General features: G+C 36.9%; 1 protein-coding gene across 6 annotated transcripts in view; it reads left to right on the top strand.

Moving 5' to 3' along the window:
* ZRANB3 (zinc finger RANBP2-type containing 3) overlaps positions 1-18234 on the top strand; it is a 304853-nt gene that overhangs the window by 122516 nt on the left and 164103 nt on the right. For all 6 annotated transcript variants that reach the window (XM_042948578.1, XM_042948577.1, XM_042948579.1 and 3 more), the window contains exon 3: positions 8246-8264. In XM_042948578.1, coding sequence (XP_042804512.1) covers positions 8246-8264 — 19 coding nt within the window. The remainder of the gene's footprint in view (positions 1-8245; positions 8265-18234) is intronic.

Raw genomic sequence — 18234 nt, 5'->3', positions numbered from 1 at the left:
AGCTGGGTAGATGGGCAGATGGTTGTTAATGGCAGACAGGAGGCGCTGTGTCTGTTTATCTTAGCTAGCCTAGGGGATAAAACAGATAGTGCAAATAACCTCAGGGTTAACAAGGCACCTTTTTTGCTAATCAGTTCTGGACAGCTTCACCTGCAGTGCAGTCTATAGCCCCAAATACTTGTTCACCTAATTTGGACCTTCTTCCTGTGAAAGCAGCAGCTTTCTGCTCTAGTACTAAATTGGGGGGTGTTTTTGCCTTGAATACCTAATCTTGCTTACCTCATATATTGTATTGTATTGAGGGCCTTTTCCCCTCCTTCTCTATCCTAGGGGATTTTGCCCCTCCCTACTTTATTTTGGGGGTCTTATCCTGTTTACCCAAGCTTGGGAGACAGAACCCCAAGTAGGTAGGCTCTGCAATGTCAGCTCTATGGCTTTGTAATTCTTTATGCCTTGGTAACTAATGCATTGGTATAAGCCCAGGAATTTCTCAGCTTATTCCCCACACCCTATATCCATTGTCAGTATTTAGTTACTGACAATAAACATAGTTATTTGTTGAATGTAGTTATTTGTTGAACTTATCACCAGCAAAACAGTAATACAATTTTTGTACTCTCTTACCTCATTTGATCACAGCTCAGTTTACATGCCTTAGTCATTTCCTAAAACAGATGAGACTAAGAAGCTGGATATAGAGATCTAGGATATATTTAATCATTTACTTGCAAATAAAAGCACTGCTTTAAGCTTTTACAGAAATTAGGCAGACTGATGTGACATGCAACCAAAATAAATTCTGTTGTTTTATAGTTATAATTTTAAACAGAAAAATCTGACCCAAGGATAAGAATCACAGACTCAGATCAATTGTTTAAATAACTCCTTTAGAAATTTTATTTTATTTTATTTTATCTTAGTTTACTTTATTTTATTATATTAGAGCTTACTTAGCTTTAGTTTCAGATATCAACATGCATAGTATGTCATAAAAACTTCAGGATATCCATGGGAAAAAAATGTCCAAATAGAGATTTTAAATGTGAATCTGGAATGTATGCTAAAAGCCATAGGTACAGATTTAGGACTCATATGGGTGGCACCTAAAACTAGGAGAATGGATGATAGCTTTGGAATAGAAGTAGAGCATAAAGAGAAAATGACTATAAAGGTTGAACACTGAACAGGGTGAGAGAGGTGGAGGCACAGAGAAAAGTGACATGAGAGCTAGGAGGAGAGTCAGGAGCAGCTGGGAAGCCCAGGAGAGTTTTTTCAGTCAGTGGTTGTTTATTCCAGACATGTATAAAGAGGCCAAGCTAGGTGAGAGCTGAACTGGAAGATTTTCTGACTATACACACTTGTCATTTGCCAAAGCAATGGAAAACCAGGATTAAAAAAAAAAATTCAACCTAAATGTTTACTTTTCTTTTTCATCATGTTATAGTGGTATATTATACACTTTTGGGATTTTACATGAGGTTAAGATAGGTTAAATCTTATGTTATTATTTGTGACACACACACACACACACATACATACATATATACACATACGTAAACAGAATATTTCTAAAAGGCTCACAATAAATTGATAACTTTGTTTCCTTCAGAGCAGCTAATACCTGGGACATCCTTGAGGAATAGGGATTGGAGACTTTCCACTTCTATACCTCTTGAATCATGTACATATGAATGTATCCCCTGTTCAAAAAATAAATAATATTAAAGCTAAACAAAATAAAGGCCATTTTATTATGTTGAACTTTTACAGTTACGGGAAAAGTATTTTAAGACATTGCTGTGGCTGGATAAAGTATTATGACTTGATCTGAATCCGTTGTCCCTGTAGCTTTGTCTCTGGGGAGAGTGAGTGGAGTTTGGGTTCAAGTTACATTAAATTAACACTGGTCAAGTATACATACTAAAGCATTATATGGTATATATAATATGGTTTAGTATATAAATGGTTGATACCTGTTAAAGGACAGATTGCATATAAATATCCGGAAGGTCAATATTTTCCCAGAGGAAATAGCCCACTTCTGAGGTTGAAGTATGCATGGTAGTTGACTAAGCAGCTCTTGTGTTCAGGTACGAAGTCTTGAATTCTGTACTTATAATTCCAAACATCTTACATATGTTCATCTTACATATGTTCACCTCACTGAATTGTCAGTGTTATCAAAATATTCTCTTACTGTTCTCTTGCTGCAGTGTTACCAAAATATTCTTTTGCTGTTTTCTTTTTACAGACATGATATATTCAAGAAATATGGGTGTTATAAAAAAAAAAGGTGGATTTTTTTAATATAAAGAAGTTGGAGAAACGCTTAAACACAAATTGTTCAGTTCTGTGAGCCTTAGATTAGAAATTTAGCTGGTGCGTAAAATGATCCTCAGAAAAGTATAATGCTGTTCAGCTTTCTCTTTTCTAGCTGTATAAAAATTTGGGTTAAAAATAGCAAACACTGAGCATGTGCATCCAAAGATATAGTTGCTGCAAACACTGGAATATATATGTCTTGATACTGTAAGTGGATGATTAATGTAAGGAGCCTGAAGGTTTTGGAAACAACTCAGTGAAATGAAAAGTTGCTTTTTGATGTCTGTAGCCAAGCTTAATAAATTATAATTCAAGCAATTAACATGAATTTGGAACAAAATATTATTTATTTTTTTGTAACATTGGAAAACTGAACTGTTTATAAAATTCAGTTAGAATTATATAGCTGTTGGCACATCAAACCAGCTTTGGCGAATACAATAGATATTCTTTAAAGAAGGAAATTTTTTTTTAGTTGTAGGTTAAAGTCCCTGTTACTTGGATTGTGTTTGACATTTCCCAATGGGAGAAAGAGCTATTTTTATTTCAATGGATAGCCTTTCGATTACAAAGTAGACTTTCGTTTCAGTCAAATGTGTAAAATTTCAACGAAGTGAGAAATTTTATTAGCCATATTTTCCCTTTTTAAATTATGGTAGCACATTGAAGTCTCCATCAGTCAACTTTCTTGTTTTCTTTTGCACTATTGACTTTTTGCCCACTTTTCAGGTTTCCAACATGTTCTGTAGGTACTACCCTATTTTTATTTTTATTGTTATTTTTGATACCAGAGTTTTTTATTACTCTGTATCTGTTGCCTCCATTGTTTACTGCCCACCATCTTCTTTACCACTTTTACATAATGCTTACAAGTGAGCTCCTGGTAACTTTTAACGATGGCCTTTTAGCCCTCATCCTTTGCAACATCTTTGTGACATTTGGACGCTGTTAACCATTTACTCTTCTGAATGTTTCCCTGGGCTTCTTAGACCCTGATCCTTATTCTCCAACTCTTTGAGTACTTCTCTTACTTCACTTTATTTATTTATTTTTTTCTAAATGAGAATGTTTCCCAAGGTTCTAGCCATGAAAAACTCATCTCCATATTTTTACAATTTACACATGAGAACCCAATTCGCTTCTTTTTGCTTTATGATCATCTTCATGTACAACTACTTTCTCATTTTTTAAATGTTTATTTATTTATTTTGAAAGGGGAGGGTGCACACAAGGAGGGGAGGAACAGAAGGAGAAGGAGAGAGAGAATCCCAAACAGGCTCCACACTGTGAGAACAGAGCCCCGCGTGCGGCTCCATCTCATGAACCGTGACATCATGACCGTAGCTGAAATCAAGAGTCATATGTTTAACTGACTGAGCCACCCAGGTGCCCCCTTACTCATTTTTATTTATTCTCTTGACTTGATTCTCAAGTTCCTCATCCATACTTCTACCTGCCTGCTAGATATTACTCATAGGATCAGTAAGATATTTAATGAGTAATTTGTATTATTTTATCTTAAAACAAAACAAAACAACTTTTGTGGACCTTAGTTTTCTTGCCAACTACTGTTTCTCTGTTCCCCTCTACAGGGTAATTACTTGAGATAGTAGTCTCTATTTACTCTCTTTGCTTCCTCTCCTGTTCTCTCTTGAACCCACTTAAGGGAGGCTTTGGTCTCCTACCATTTTATCAGAGTTGCTCTTGTGAAATCAGTGATCTCTTGCCAAATCAAATGGTCAGTTCTCAGATTTCGTTTTATTAGACCTTTTTAGTAGCATTTACTATAGTTGTTCATTCCTTCCTTCGTGAGACAATTTCTTTATCTGCCTTCTAGGGTACCATATTCCTCTTGTATCTTTTTACATTACTAGACACTCCTTCTCAGTCCTTTTTCTGGATCCTTCTCCTCTTTGTACCCCTATATGTTGGAGTGCTCCAGGGGTCACCATTAGTTCTCTCCTCCGTATATTTTTACTCCCTAGGTGATTTCATTTAGTCTCCTGATTTTTAAACGTCATCTGTTTGGTATTCTGCTTTAGAATACTTTCTAGTGCCCCTTCTCCCTTGTTACCTCTCTAATGTTTCACTGGAGTCGCCATATAGAATACACATCACCCATTAAATTCATGCATATCAGGCATCATTGCTTACCAGATCTTTTCTGTCTTTTCTGTCTTTTCATCTTTTCATCTTCTCGTGTCTTCAATCTATGTTGAGGTGTGTTTATTGTTTGATTATTTTCTTAAGTATTTTTCCTCCTAGCGTTTACTTGTGTTTTGTTATCTTGGAGAGATTGGCTGGCTTCAAATATCTCTTTGCCATCTCTTACAAATAATGGGTATCTTGACTAGATATAAGATGCATTGATTCTCCTTTCTGTTCAAATAGCCTGGATTCTCCTCCATGGTTTTTTAGCTTCTGGTGTTGGTGATGATAAGTCCATTGCCGGTCCTGGCTTTTCCATTTATGAATAATTGTTCTTCCTGTCTGAACACTTACAAGGGTTTTTTTTTTTCTTATTTTTTAGATTACTGCATTTTATAAGGATATGATCAGTAGATATTTGTCTTTTCTATCCAATGTGAAACTTAGTTTCCCTTTCCAGTTATCCACCAGAGGTGTTTTGCCAACCTGAATAAAGTTTCTTTTATTATTTACTTGATAGTTGCCTCTACTTCGCATGGTGTCTTTTTTACTTTTGAACACCTATTTTTCACATATTTTCACATTTTTCTGGATTTATCCTTCAAGTATTTTCTCTTTTCTGTGCCTGTACATTTACTTAATTCTTTGCTCTGTGTTTTGAGATAATCCTTGCACTTCATCTCCCAGTCTACTTAAATAGGTGTCAGTAATGATTTTTCTTTTTTTATGCATGTGCTCATTTTAGTTTGAAAATTGTGACCTTAAGTTTTATGGTGTGTGTGTGTGATACATTAGAATTTACTTAAGTGCTTTAACAGTTGTTGTACAGGTGTTTATCTTTTCTGGCACTTCTTCTTTCAGTAGATACATGTTCTAATTATTCAGCCTTACTCTGCTTTTTCAAATGTTTGGGCCTCTCATGTTATCAGTTGTTTTTATATGATGGAAAATCATAGAAATCATGTCTGGAAATCACGTTTGCTTGCTGAACTGTTCTTAACAGCAGGAATCCCAGCAGTCAGAGTAGATATAGTGCCTAAAGTTTAAGGATGGTTAGCCTTCTAGAGATACCTAAAGGAAGCCTGATGTTCTCTAATGTACTCAACTGCCCTAGTTCCGAAGTAGGGAATACTCTTCTGTCTCATGATAGGAAAATATAGCATATTCCAAGAGATTGGAAGTAATCTTAGCATTGGAGTCTTCAGATACCTACATGCAAAGTTATTTCAGTGATGTTCCTTTTCAGTTAGCCCCCAACGGGACAATGTAACTGCAAACCAGTTTAAGCTGATGTTACTCCACTAGGGCCTTAAGACGTCTCAGCAAGATGCTTAACTTTAGAAAGTTCAGGAACTTGGTGTTGGACATAGGGAAGAACAGGCCACAGTCAAGTTGTCATGTTTCAGAATACTTTGTATCCTCACTCATTCCAATGCCATTTACATTCTGATGATTCTCAAATTTATTGTATTTCCAGTCCCCTACTGTTCTCCTGATGCACATGTCCAGTTGCCTACTCAGCTGTTTGACTTCGCAGTCTAATGTATATCACAAAGGTTGCATGTCTAAATTGATCACATGACTGTCGTGAAACCTAATTTTTCCAAGTCTTTCTTACCTCAGTGAATGGCATTGCCACCATTTTTTACAGTTAATTCTCAAGTCAGTATCTTAAGATTCATTCTTGACTTTTCTCTCTTATTTTTACATCCCCATCCCATTAATCCACAAATCCTATTGGCTGTACTTTCAAAATGAACCAAACTTCTCACCACTTCCACCTCTACCACTCATCTATACATTGTTGTGTCTCTCCTGGTCTATTGCTGTTGCCTCCTGACTGCTCTCCATTCTTCTGCTCTTGCCCTCTACAGTTTATTCTCTATAAGCCAGAGTAATCTTTTAAAAAGGTAAAACAGTGCTTCCTTCTAAAGGATTCTAAGAAAATCCAAATGCCATGTAATTGCTTAGGTGGCTCTCCATGCCAGAAGGCTCTCCCAACTGCCTACCAACCTTATTTTTACCATTTTCCTAATTTAACGCACATTAGGCAGATTACCTTCCATGTTCCTTAATTACATCATAACCATCTTATCTCAAGGCCCTTGTACTTGCTGCTCACTTTGTACTTGCTGATCACATTGTTTCTCAAACAAATTTTCTCATGATTCCCTTACTTGTTAAATTTGTCTTACTTAAATCTGTCTTCATACTGTCTTATTATACTGTTCCCTACCATTCTATAGAATAGATCCTTTCCTACATGCCTGTTTCTTCTTACCCTGTTTCAGTTTGTTTTTTTTTTCCTAGCACCTCTCACCACTTGAGCCATATGTGTATTTTATTGTCTTCTTCCAGTCACCCTCTATGAAGAAATGACTTTATAATTCACTACCTATCCCTAGCACTTACTAGGTAGGTAGTAGATACTTCATAAATAATACGTACTTCAAGTGACATCTTTACCAAATTTGAGTTTCATTTAATTTTTTCTAAATTTTTTTAATGTTTATTTTTGAGAGAGAGAGAGAGACAGAGTGTGAATGGGGGTAGGGGCAAAGAGAGAGGGAGACACAGAATCCGAAGCAGTCTCCAGGCTCTGAGCTGTCAGCATACACCCTGACACAGGGCTCAAACTCAGGAAAGGCAAGATCATGACCTGAGCCGAAGTCAGACACCTTACTGATTGAGCTACCCAGGTACCCCCAGTTTCATTTTAAAATGAAAAAGTAGGTATACATGTGAATCCTTCTGGAAATAAATCATGTTTTTCAAGTTATTGTTTTTTAGTTTTTTACTTTTTAGACTTATTTGCAAAACATGTAATAAACTTTACTTTTAAATATGTTTTAAATTTCAGTTCAAGTATTTGTATTTAATCTTTCTCTAAAAATACTTATTATGTAACCTGACTTTTTTTCTATGATCAAAATTCTATTTTGCCTGTGACTTATTTTTTGATAGTATATTCATTAACAAATTCCTAATTTGTTTTTTAAGTTAAAAGAAATCTTATAAAATTGTATAATGTTAAGACCACTGGGAATAAAGAAAGGAAAGAATAGAAATAGGGACTTTATTCCTTTCTAATTAGAATACTCCAGTGTTTTTAGGTTGCCTATAAATCCTCTCAGTTAAGAGATTGGCTTTTCCCCATATGGTATACTCTCTGTTTCTAAGGGCCCTTCATGATCCTGACCATGTCTGCTTTTTTGCTCTGCTTTTTCTTCTGCTTAAGATCTCAGCTTATGCCCCCTATCCTTAATTTTCAGTGTATAGAATTTACTTCTATAGATGAATAAAAAAGAATAGAAAAACTTTAACCAAATGATAGTAGAACCCAAAATTCAGCTTGAAAATAGGCTGAGCCTATATAATATAGCATATAGAATCATAGGTATGACATGCTAATATGTGGTTGAAATTTATTTTCTTGTACTTTAATACAGCATTCTTCTAATCTCTAGAGATTTATTGGTAAGAAGGGAAGTCGTTGGTACAATCACTTGCCATTTTGTTCTCATTTTTGAAGGGTCATTATAGCTGTCTCCCTGGGTGGGCAGTGGGGAACAACATTTCTGAATCTCTGATCCTCCCACATAACCATATGCCATTGGCAGCTGGAGAGTCTTATAAACACCTCTCTCTGGCTTAGTACTTTAAAATTTGTAACTCTTTAAAACTGTTCTGTGGCAAGCTACTTAATCAAAACTTTTAAAATGGTTGGCTTTGTTAATGAAGATATTAACTTGGTTTTATTTTGATTTTTTTCCAGGTGTATGGTGGCTGATGAAGTAAGTGTTTTCATGATTTTTATGTCTTTTATAAAATTCCACAACCTATTTTTAGTGTCTACTATTTACCATGTGCTCTCTGTCTTTCCTTATGATTCTATGTCTTATTTCTAGAGAGGAGAGGGGACAGATACAGAAATAATGAGAATGAATGTGTTGTGTATGTGTGTGTGTGCACACACTTGAAACATGTTAGGTGCATGCTTGAAACATTAGTATTAAAATCAGTGATCCAAAATTTTATGTTGTTGGCAGAGAAACCATGAGTGTGCTATAAAATTCAGCCCCAAGGAGCACCTGGGTGGCTTAGTCAAGCATCCAACTCTTGATTTCAGCTTATGTCATGGTCTCACCGTTTGTGAGTTCAGGTTCCTCATCAGATTCTGGGCTCACAGCATGGAGCCTGCTTGGGATTCTCACTCTCTCTCTCTGCCCATTCCCTGCTTGCTTTCTCTTTCTCTCTCTCTCAAAATAAGTAAGCAAAAACCTAAAAAATATTAAAGTAGTATTTTATTATCATTAAAGTTCTAATTTTTATTCAATTTGAAAAATGTGTTGCTGTTTTCATGATGCCCTTAAGAGTAATAGCAAAACGTAAACATTTTAAAGATAATAATGAAGAAAACATACTGAATTTTTAAAAAATATAAGTGGAAATATAAAAGATTCTGCCAATTAACTGTCTTAGCTTTAGTTACACATAGACTCACCAATGGCTTATCTCCACATTCTCTTCTTTAGGTAAAAAATGAATTACAGTGTAACGTGAACATGAATACTATGCAGAACATGAATACCATGATACAGGTTTCATGGTATATGCCGATTTATAATTACCTAAGTTTTTAGTTTGAACTCTTTATTCTTTGGGCATTTGTTTAGATTAGATGTTATAGTTAGGAGCATAGTCATTGCCTGTGAAGAATTTCAACAATGTAAATGAAGGGACAGTACGTAGACATTTGGGAAACAACAGAAATTTCTATTTTGGAATAAGATGAATTCCAAAAGCGTCTTCATAAATTAATAAATTTGAGCATCCAAAATGACTGACAGAGGCTCATGTTTTTAGTCCCTGAGTATGTTTTCATCAAACAGGAATATAAACTTGAAAACCTGAAAACTAGGCATAACCATTTTGCACAATATGTATAAAATATATGTGCGATATATGTATGTATGTGTATGTGTGTCGCTCACTTTTTAAATAAACCAGTTTTATGTCCGTAGAGATTATATTATATCAGGTAACACCATCTTGATGATCTCCACCAGTGATTCAGAGGGAAAATCTCAGCATTTATGTTGTCATTGCTACCTTCTTCAGTTCGATGTCATAGAGACATCATAGAGATGTTTGAATAGGCCTTAAATGTATGAAATTGTTCATGGATTGAAATAAACACTTCATCGAGTTCTTGGTGAACCTTCAGCCAGCAAGAATTTTTCATTACGCCATCTGCTTTTCCTCATCTCTTACTATTTGTAGTTCCATAGTTCTTGTCACATGTTGAGTGACTTCGACACTTTTGCAGCAGCATTCTTATTTCTTAATTCAATGCATTCAAAAGAAGTATTTAATATTTCCTCAATGCTTAAAAAAGGACTCCACTTTTGTGTCCGTCATAATTACTTCTCTTCTTTTACACCTATTTGACTTTACAAGGTTACTATGTTAAATCCTATCAATGAAGTTGATTATAAAAAAAGAATTCTCAGTGTGATGTGCATGTGTAAGATCACAGCTCACAACCTCTAATATCCTGTGTTAGCAGTACAGTTGAAATGCCATTTTTATGGGATCTTACTAAGCTAGTGTGGATGAAACTTAGTAAATTAAAAGTGTTGAAGTAGAAAGAACTTGTATATATGTAAATTACATGAACTCTGCTTTGACCTTCATTCTATTTCCTAATGCTGTTCTCCTTTTCTTGCTCTTATCACAAAATGGTAGTGAAGTCACAGAAGGAAATATAGTTTATAATTTGGAGGTCAACCACCTTTTCTGACTTTTAAATTAAAAAGTATGTTTTGAAATGATGAATATTTGACTCATCAAATAGCTAAAAGCTTTAGGAAGGCAATTTTACATCTCTGTTATCGAACCTACTTTTGTTTAGATACTTGAATACCCACTTGGAGTATTGTGTAATTTAGCTGTCTACTGTGATCTGTCCTTCCTAGCTTTAGAAACAAATGACTTTCTTCAACTGGCATTACTCCCCCTTCTAGTATTTTTCCACTATTATCTTTTTTCTAATGTATTCATTTCTTGTGGACTTGTGTAATCTATCTACTGTATATAAGGTAATTATTAACTTTAAATTGGAATGATAAGTTCTGTTTAATACTAAGTGATCATTGTGTATTTCAATTATAAGAATATATTTTAGATAACACAGCTGCACTATTTATTAAAATTAACTTTACAAATCTAGCTTAAGGTATTTTAATTACTTCCTATTTCCCCACCTCTTAGTTTAATGCAATTAAATATTATTTCAAGAACTATGTAGTGAATATACAGAAACTCTTGTGAATTTGTATTCCATAAATAATGGAACTCAGGCCATAGTCTACAATCAGGCTGGTGCACTGTTATCTCTCTTTTTTTTAAATAATTTCTTGTGAACCACTTTGTCCTTATTCTTAAGTTAAAAATTATTGAAAGCCTTCATTCATGAAAAAATTGTAAATGTGAAAAATAGTTTCACATTAACACAAAGCAGGTAATTTTTTTTAATTTTTTTTTTTAACGTTTATTTATTTTTGAGACAGAGAGAGACAGAGCATGAACGGGGGAGGATCAGAGAGAGGGAGACACAGAATCTGAAACAGGCTCCACGCTCTGAGCTGTCAGCACAGAGCCCGAAGCAGGACTCGAACTCACGGACCGCGAGATCATGACCTGAGCCGAAGTCGGCCGCTCAACCGACTGAGCCACCTAGGTGCCCCAACAAAGCAGGTAATTTAATAGGATGTACATGCAGGGCGCCTGGGTGGCTCAGTCAGTTGAGCGTCTGACTTCGGCTCAGGTCATGATCTCATGGCTTGTGAGTTTGAGCCCCGTGTTGGACTCTGTGCTGACAGCTGAGAGCCTGGAGTCTGCTTTAGATTCTGTGTCCCTCTCTCACTCTGTCCCTCCCTCACCCATGCCATCTCTCTCTCTCTCTCTCTCTCTCTCTCTCTCTCTCTCTCAGGAATAAATAAAACATTAAAAAATAATAATAATAATTTTTAAAAAATAGGATATACATGCAGAAAAATATTAAACCTACATATTTCCTGCCCTATTTGTCAAGTATTTAAAGACTGTTCTCTATAGAAATTTAGTAATTAGAAATTTTTACAATGTTCATTTTTACCTAAGATGGGATTAATATCCTGGGTTTATAGAATAGCCTAAAAGTGTTTCATAATGGGCAAAAGTTTCAGTACCTAGATTCTGTCTTTACTTGTCTACAGTATCTATTATCAAAGCCAGAAAATTCCTACTTATTTTGGTAATATTTTTTTGTTGTTGTTGGAACTCTATTTCAGTCCTGCATCCCCAGCATGCACATACACACACACACACACACACACACTTTTTAAAAATTTCCTTCTTCCTGTTACTTCAGAAAACATTTGGGAGGATGTATACCAAATAAAGTATCATTTCCTTCCTTTTCAAAAGAAAAGGAAACCATTTGTTAAGGCTGAACTACTTGTTTTACCTTACTTTGTGGCTATTTTGGAGCATATTAATAAATAAATACATGGAACAAGGGCCCTGTAGTCATCATTATCAATGCTTTTCTTTTGGCCAAGGTGCTTCTCTGCAAGAGGAGTGGGGAGAGTGAAGTTCGAAAACCCTTGTCTGTTTCTCTTCAGGCAGAAATGTGTTGGTGTGTAGAAACAGTGAAGGACCCCTTTGGAAGGTTATTTTAGCTCAGAAGACCTTAAAATTGGTGTTATTATATGCACTCTGCCAATATTAACTTTATAGGTTCGAGGACTAAGAAATCAAAATAGACATGAAGAATTTTAGTTTTCCTTTTCCATAAGCCTACCTACATTTGATGAAGTAAGCTGAGATGGCAGTTTTGATTCCATTGGTATCTATAAATCTTAGTTTTCATTTACCAGTTCCAAGCTGAATTACACTGTCTCCTTGAGCTCTTCCTGTATTGTTGATGCATTTTTGTTGAATGAATGAACTGGTTAAAGAGTTAGCACTTAACTAACTCTATGTGCCAGGTTGTGTTCTAGTGCTTTATGTATATTAATTTAGTTCATCCTCACAACAACCCTATGGGGTGGGGTAATGGTATTAGTATTATTGCTATTACTATTATTATTCTCCTTATATAGATGAGATAGCTGAGGCACAGAGAAGTTAAGCAAATTGCCCAAGAATTTGCAGCCAGTATGTGCTAGGACCTGAAATATTTGACCTTAAGTAGTCCAGCCACCAAGTCTATCAATTACTATTCTATACAGAATGTCTAGGTGCCAGACTTTGTATATTTAGAAACAGGATTCTTGAGGTCAGAAGAATCTTCAGAATACAAGGGCTCAAGTGAATGAAGCTGAATATTAGAATGATGGTGATAGCCTAAAAATTTTGTGCTGGTGAGACTGTATGTATTCCTTTAAAAAGGTATTATTTGCCTGTTTCCTTCCTTATTTCTAATGCTACCTTATTATTTTTTATGTCCTTTTTTGAAAATAATTTTTTATTTTAGATTTTTAGAATTGTTTAGGTTTTAAATACAGAATTATTATAAAGATAGTACAGAGAGTTCTTGTATACCCCATATCCAATCCCCTATTATTGTCTTAGATTAGTGTGGTATATGTGTCTTAGTTAATGAACCGATATTCATGTGTTATGATTAACTAAAGACCATACTTCTCTTTAAAAAGTAAGTTTGGAGAGAAGATGGCGGCGTCGGAGGACCCTGGGCTCACCTCGTCCTGCTGATCACTTAGATTCCACCCACATCTGCCTAAATAACCCAGAAAACCACCAAAGACTAGCAGAACATACTCTCTAGAGCCAAGCGTAGACGAGAGGCCCGCTGAAGAGGGTAGGAAGGGCGGAGAGGCTGTGCTACATGGACTGGAGGGAGGGAGCCAGGCGGTGGAGGGGTAACCTGCCCGGCAATGCAGAGCCCCCGAGTCGGGCTTGCAAAAGCGGAGGGGCCGGACTGTGTGAGTTCTGGCAGTCAGTGGGACTTAACATCTGGAATGTTACAAGTCAACAGCTCTGCTCTCGGAGAGCAGAGAGGGCAAGAGGAAACCAGGAGGGAGAATTGCTGAGACCAGGAAGACAGAGCTCAGCAGGGGAACAAAGATGCTGGCAAGCACCATAACCCTCTCCTATCCCTCAGCCAAAATCCCAAAAGGAACCAGTTCCTGTCACCAAACTTGCTTGCACCACACAAACACCCAACGCTGTGCTTCTGTGGATCCATCCCTCCAAAGGGTCTGCCTGCGTCCCTCCCGGTGCTGCAGGGCCCTTCCCTCAGGGGACCACCCACGGCAAAGTGAGGTAAGCCTTCCATTCCCGCCCCTGTGCACCTTGTGGATCCACACCTGCACCCTCACTAATACGCCAGATCCCATCAAAGCAGCACCACAAGCCTGACAGTGTGCAAGTAGCCCAGACAGGGTCCACACCACTCCACAGTGAGTCCTGCCCCTGGGAGAGGGGAAGGTAAGGTACGCACCAGTCTGACTGTGGCCCCAGCGGTGGGCTGGGGGCAGACATCAGGTCTGAGTGCGGCCCCACCCACCAACACAAGTTATTCCAGACAGCACAGGGGAAGTGCCCTGCAGTTCTGCGCCACTCCAGGGACTACCCAAAATGACGAAACGGAAGAATTCTCCTCAAAAGAAACTCCAGGAAGTAGCAACAGCTAACGAATTGATCAAAAACGATTTAAGCAATAAAACGGAACAAGAATTTAGAATAATAGTCATAAAATTAATCGCTGGGCTTGAAAAAAGTATAGAGGACAGCAGCAGAGAATCTATTGCTACAGAGATGAGGGGACTAAGAAACAGTCATGAGGAGCTAAAAAATGCTATAAATGAGGTGCAAAGTCAAATGGAGGCGACCACAGCTTGGATTCAAGAGGCAGAGGAGAGAATAGGTGAATTAGAAGCTAAAATTATGGAAAAAGAGGAACCTGAGAAAAAGAGATAAAAAACCAGAAGTATGAGGGGAGAATTAGAGAACTAAGTGATGCAATGAAACGTAACAATATCCGTATCATAGGAATTCCAGAAGAGGAAGAGAGAAAGGGGCTGAAGGTGTACTTGAAGAAATGATAGCTGAGACCTTCCCTGATCTGGGGAAGGAAAAATGCATTGAAATCCAAGAGGCACAGAGAATTCCCTTCATACGTAACTTGAATCGACCTTCTGCACGACATATAGTGAAACTGGCAAAATACAATGATAAAGAGAAAATTCTGAAGGCAGCTAGGGATAAACACGCTCTAACATATAGAGGGAGACCAATAAGACTAGTGGCAGATCTATCTACTGAAACTTGGCAGGCCAGAACGGAATGGCAGGAAATGTTCAGTGTGATGAGCAGAAAAAATATGCAGCCGAGAATCCTTTATCCAACAAGTCTGTCATTCAGAAGAGAAGGAAAGATAAAGGTCTTCCGAAACAAACAAAAACTGAAAGAATTCATCACCGCTAAACCAGCCCTACAAGAGATCTTAAAGGGGATTCTGTGAGTGAAATGTTGCAAGGACCACAAAGTACAAGAGACATCACTACAAGCCTGAAACCTACAGACATCACAGTGACTCTAAACCCATATCTTTCTATGATAACACTGAATGTAAATGGACTAAATGCTCCAACCAAAAGACATAGGGAATCAGAATGGAAACAAAACAAAACAAAACAAAACAAGACCCATCTATTTGCTGTCTACAAGAGACTCATTTTAGACCTGAGAACACCTTCAGATTGAGAGTGAGGGGATGGAGAACTATCTATCATGCTACTGGAAGTCAAAAGAAAGCTGGAGTAGCCATACTTATATCAGACAAACTAGACTTTAAATGAGTGGCTGTAACCAGAGATGAAGAAGGGCATTATATAATAATTACAGGGACTGCCCATCAGGAAGAGCTAACAATTATAAATGTCTATGTGCCAAATACAGGAGCCCCCAAATATATAAAACAATTAATCACAAACGTAAGCAACCTTATTGATAAGATGTGGTAATTGCAGGGGACGTTAATACCCACTTACAACAATGGATAGATCATCTAGACACATGATCAAGAAAGAAACAAGGGTCCTGAATGATACATTGGATCAGATGGACTTGACAGATATATTTAGAACTCTGCATCCCAAAGCAACAATATACTTTCTTCTCGAGTGCACATGGAACATTTTCCAAGATAGATCACATACTGGGTCACAAAACAGCCCTTCATAGGTATAAAAGAATTGAGATCATACCATGCACACTTTGAGACCACAATGCTATGAAACTTGAAATCAACCACAGGAAAAAGTCTGGAAAACCTCCAAAAGCATGGAGGTTAAAGAACACTCTACTAAAGAATGAGTGGGTCAACCAGGCAATTAGAGAAGACATTAAAAATATATGGAAACAAACGAAAATGAAAATACAACAATCCAAATGCTTTGGGATGCAGTGAAGGCAGTCCTGAGAGGAAAATACTTTGCAATCCAGGCCTATCTCAAGAAACAAGAAAAATCCAAAATACAGAATCTAACAGCACACCTAAAGGAAATAGAAGCAGAACAGCAAAGACACTCCAAACAGGAGATGAACACAAATAATAAAGATGAGAGCAGAAATAAACAATATAGAATCTAAAAAAACTGTAGAACAGATCCATGAAACCAAGAGTTGGTTTTTTGAAAAAATAAACAAAATTGATAAACCTCTAGCCAGGCTTCTCGAAAAGAAAAGGGAGAGGACCCAAATGGATAAAATCATGAATGAAAATGGAATTATTACAACCAGTCCCTCAGAAATACAAGCAATTATCAGGGAATATATGAAAAATTATATGCCAACAAACTGGACAACCTGGAAGAAATGGACGAATTCCTAAGCACCCACACCCTTCCAAAATTCAAACAGGAAGTAATAGAAAACTTGAACAGACCCATAACCAGTGAAGAAATTGAATCAGTTATCAAAAATCTCCCAACAAATAAGAGTCCAGGACCAGATGGCTTCCCAGGGGAATTCTAGCAGACATTTAAAGCAGAGATAATACCTATCCTTCTCAAGCTGTTCCAAAAAATAGAAAGGGAAGGAAAACTTCCAGACTCCTTCTATGAAGCCAGCATTACTTTGATTCCTAAACCAGACAGAGACCCAGTAAAAACAAGAGATCTACAGACCAATATCCCTGATGAATATGGATGCAAAAATTCTCAATAAGATACTACCAAATAGAATTCAACAGCATATAAAAAGAATGATTCACCATGATCAAGTGGGATTCATTCCTGGGCTGCAGGGCTGGTTCAACATTCACAAATCAATCAATGTGATACATCACATTAATAAAAGAAAAGATAAGAACGATATGATCCTGTCAATCGAGGCAGAAACAGCATTTGACAAAATTCAGCATACTTTCTTAATCAAAGCCCTCAGGAAAGTCGAGATAGAAGGAACATACTTAAACATCATAAAAGCCATTTATGAAAAGCCCACAGCGAATATCATCCTCAATGGGGAAAAACTGAGAGCTTTCCCCCTGAGATCAGGAACATGACAGGGATGTTCACTCTCACAGCTGTTGTTTAACATAGTGTTGGAAGTGCTAGCATCAGCAATCAGACAACAAAAGGAAATCAAAGGCATCAAAATTGGTAATGATGAAGTCAAGTTTTCACTTTTTGCAGATGACACGATATTATACCTGGAAAACCCGATAGACTCCACCTTAAAAGTCTGTTACAACTGATACATGAATTCAGCAAAGTCACAGGATACAAAATCAATGTACAGACATCAGTTGCATTCTTATACACTAATAATGAAGCAACAGAAAGACAAACAAAGAAACTGATCCCATTCACAATTGCACCAAGAAGCATGAAATACCAAGGAATAAACCTAACCAAAGATGTAAGAGATCTGTATGCTGAAAACTATAGAAAGCTTATGAAGGAAATTGAAGAAGATATAAAGAAATGGAAAAACATTCCGTGCTCATGGATTGGAAGAGTAATATTGATAAAATGTGAATACTACCCAAATCAATCTACACATTCAATGCAATCCCAATCAAAATTGCACTAGCATTCTTCTCGAAGCTAGAACAAGCAATCCTAAAATTCATATGGAACCACAAAAGGCCCCGAATAGCCAAAGTAATTTTGAAGAAGACCAAAGCAGGAGGCATCACAATCCCAGACTTTAGCCTCTACTACAAAGCTGTCATCATCAAGACAGCATGGTATTGGCACAAAAACAGACACAGAGACCAATGGAATAGAATAGAAACCCCAGAACTAGACCCACAAAAGTATGGCCAACTAATCTTTGACAAAGCAGGAAAGAATATCCAGTGGAAAAAAGACAGTCTCTTTAACAAATGGTGCTGGCAGAGCTGGACAGCAACGTGCAGAAGGATAAAACTAGGTCATTTTCTCACACCATTCACAAAAATAAACTGAAAATGGATAAAGGACCTGAATGTGATACAGGAAACCATCAAAACCCTGGAGGAGAAAGCAGGAAAAGACCTCTCTGACCTCAGCCGCAGCAATTTCTTACTTGACACATCCCCAAAGACAAGGGAATTAAAAGCAAAAATGAACTATTGGGACCTCATGAAGATAAAAAGCTTCTGCACTGCAAAGGAAACAATCAACAAAACTAGAAGCAACCAACGGAATGGGAAAAGATATTTGCAAATGACATTATCAGACAAAGGGCTAGTATCCAAAATCTATA

This window comes from Panthera leo, chromosome C1, assembly GCF_018350215.1.
Source record: "Panthera leo isolate Ple1 chromosome C1, P.leo_Ple1_pat1.1, whole genome shotgun sequence".
Classification (NCBI taxonomy): domain Eukaryota; kingdom Metazoa; phylum Chordata; class Mammalia; order Carnivora; family Felidae; genus Panthera; species Panthera leo.
This window is presented reverse-complemented; position numbering and strand designations above follow the sequence as displayed.